Genomic DNA, 2,753 nt, shown 5'->3' with positions numbered 1-2,753 from the left:
ATTGTAGCCGCGATACTATTCACTCAGGGACATTTTTGAAATATTGAGCTTTATTTTACCAAGGTTTTGTGAGGTTTTAGTTTCAAATTTAAATATTTGTTATTGCCTCATTTTGAAAAATATGAAAGTTTATGAAAATTGATGAATTTTATTCATTGTGAGTTGAATTTATCTCCTCTCGTTATTTATTGATCTTTTGAACTTATCAAAGGTAAATCACAATTTTTTAGGCTTTCCATTTTTGTAATTTGGGTTCTTGAGACAGGTTCTTCAACTTGTCTAGATTTTAATATAATCTAAATTTTTGAAACGAGTTCTTCAACGAGTCTAGATTCTTCCATCCATTGACTTCATTTTGTTTTTTTTTTTTTTGTGAGTTTTCAAATTGATTATGAGTTCAAGGGATTCCAATTCTACTGGTTCATATCATCTACTTTCATGATTGATTTTTTTTTTTTTCACGAGTTGAATTTAATTCGAGTTTAACCGGATAAGTACTGAGGAAGCTTTTGAATATATTGATTCATTTATAGCCTTGTGAAAAAGTATGAGATTTGAAATTAAAAAATGAGACCGTGTTCGACTTGAAATTATATTTAAACAGAAATGATAAAGTTATTGCTGTGACACAAATTATATGCAACTATAAAGTAAAAAATATTAATTTTGTAGTAAAGCTATTTTTACTTCTTCTTCTTTTATTTACTTTTATTTTTAATTTTAATTTAATTTAATTTTTATTTTTTTTAACTTTGGTGTGTTGGAATTAAAAAGATAAATTATTTTATCATGCAGTCGTGAATTAAAAACATGAAACATCATTTTTCTAATCCAATAATGCTATTTCCATTTTATAATTTAAAACGAGGATGACCTTTTATATGCATTAAGACACATAACACCTTCGTAAAACCCTACGACCTCACTCCCCCAGTGTCTACCAGCACCGTCTTCTCATTTCTAGGCCCGAAACGATGTCCTTCTCTCACCTTCTCCGCCGCTCTTTCTCCACCACCCTCCAACGCAAGTCCCCATCTATCGTCAAGTCCATTTCCGGCGATATCTACAATGATCGAAGCCTCAAACGTGTCGTCGAGAAGTTCAAGAAGTCCTCCGAGCACGAACGCTTCCGCACCCGAACCGGCTTATACGAAACCGTAGTCCGCCGCCTTGCTTCGGCAAAATGCTTCAACTGGATCGAAGAGATTCTTGAAGACCAGAAGAAATACAGGGATATCTCGAAAGAAGGCTTCTCGGTCCGACTCGTTAGTCTTTACGGAAAATCAGGCATGTTCGAGCATGCCCAGAAAGTGTTCGACGAAATGCCGGAGAGGAACTGCAAGCGCACGGTTTTATCACTCAATGCGCTTTTGGGAGCTTGCGTGAACTCTAAGAGGCTTGATTTGGTTGATGGGTTTTTCAGGGAGTTGCCTAAGAAGTTGTCGATTGAACCGGATTTGGTTTCCTATAATACGGTTATTAATTCATTTTGTCAGATGGGCTTGTTTGATTCGGCCGTTTCAATGCTGGATGAGATGGAGAAGAAGGGCGTGGAGCCAGATTTGATTACATTCAATACCATTTTGAATGGGTTTTATAGGAACGGTCGGTTCTTGGATGGCGAGAAAATATGGAAGCGAATGGAGGAGAAGAATGTTATTCCTGATATTAGAAGCTACAATGCTAAACTGGATGGTTTGGTCTTGGAGAAGAGAACCAAAGAGGCGGTTGATTTAGTTGAAGAAATGAAGAAGCATTCAGTCAAGCCAGATGTGTTTAGCTTCAACGCTCTGATCAAAGGATATATTAATGAAGGGAGCTTGGAGGAAGCTAAGCGGTTTTATGAGGATATTGGGAAGAGCGATCTTTCCCCTTATAAAAAGACTTTCGAGCTGCTTCTTCCTTTTGTTTGTCAAAAGGGTGAAGTGGACCTTGCATTTGAGCTGTGCAAGGAAGTTTTTGAAGCGAAGCTGCTGGTTGATATTTCTTTATTGCAGCTTGTGGTGGATGCACTTGTTAAGGAGTCTAAAATTGAGGAAGCAAAGGAGCTTGTGCTATATGGGAAGACCAATAGGTACTGTCGTTATAATCTGACATTGCCTTCGGATGAGTAGTTCAACGTGCGTTTTCTTTCGCTATTTTGTTTGAATTAAGACTGTACTCCTATTCTTAGATAGTCTTCGTGCTTTTCCCATAGATTATGTTAATCTATGGACTCTGTTTTCTTGCTGGTAGAACATCTGAACTCATGAAAAATCCAATGGGCAAGGTGCTGTTTGTAATAGATAATGCAGAATCACCATTTACATTTTGAAAAATAATATTTTGATAATTTTTGAAGAAACATTCGGACCACATTGCCTAGGAGTAAGAAGGGATGTTTAAGGTACCTGAGGTCCTGAGCCACCTTGATGAGTCAAGACTTAGGCTAGAGTCCTCTTGGTTGTGAGCTTGGTGTTTATCCGTGGACCTAGTTTCAGCTTCACATTATTACGATTTCTCTAAATGTGACATATATATTAAAAAAAAAAAAAGGATTTCTCATAAATGTATGCTCCTTTGAACTCCTTTCACATTGTTCCTTCTTTCCCATTGTTTGAGTTGCAAGAGACACAAGATAGAATTATCTTGCACATTGGAGCGGTCTTGTTATCATTTGCCCAACGCATAATAGCTAATGATTTTTGAACCCCCAAATGCCATGGAAGCTAGGGAATGAATTCAAGAGAAACTGGCAACATAAGAAAAAAATG

General features: G+C 36.8%; 1 protein-coding gene across 1 annotated transcript; it reads left to right on the top strand.

The window, feature by feature from the left end:
• The first annotated feature begins 885 nt into the window (after window positions 1–885).
• LOC122279978 (pentatricopeptide repeat-containing protein At3g13160, mitochondrial-like) lies at window positions 886–2,284 on the top strand. Its single transcript, XM_043090904.1, has one exon. The coding sequence runs from the start codon at window positions 975–977 to the stop codon at window positions 2,112–2,114; it is 1,140 nt and encodes a 379-aa protein (XP_042946838.1). The 5' UTR covers window positions 886–974; the 3' UTR covers window positions 2,115–2,284.
• The last annotated feature ends 469 nt before the right edge of the window (window positions 2,285–2,753 follow it).

This window comes from Carya illinoinensis, chromosome 10, assembly GCF_018687715.1.
Source record: "Carya illinoinensis cultivar Pawnee chromosome 10, C.illinoinensisPawnee_v1, whole genome shotgun sequence".
In the NCBI taxonomy this organism is placed as follows: Eukaryota; Viridiplantae; Streptophyta; class Magnoliopsida; order Fagales; family Juglandaceae; genus Carya; species Carya illinoinensis.
This window is presented reverse-complemented; position numbering and strand designations above follow the sequence as displayed.

What these genes read in the sequence shown, in the direction of transcription:
- LOC122279978 (XM_043090904.1), top strand. Translation starts at nt 975, where the DNA reads ATGTCCTTCTCTCACCTTCTCCGCCGCTCTTTCTCCACCACCCTCCAA.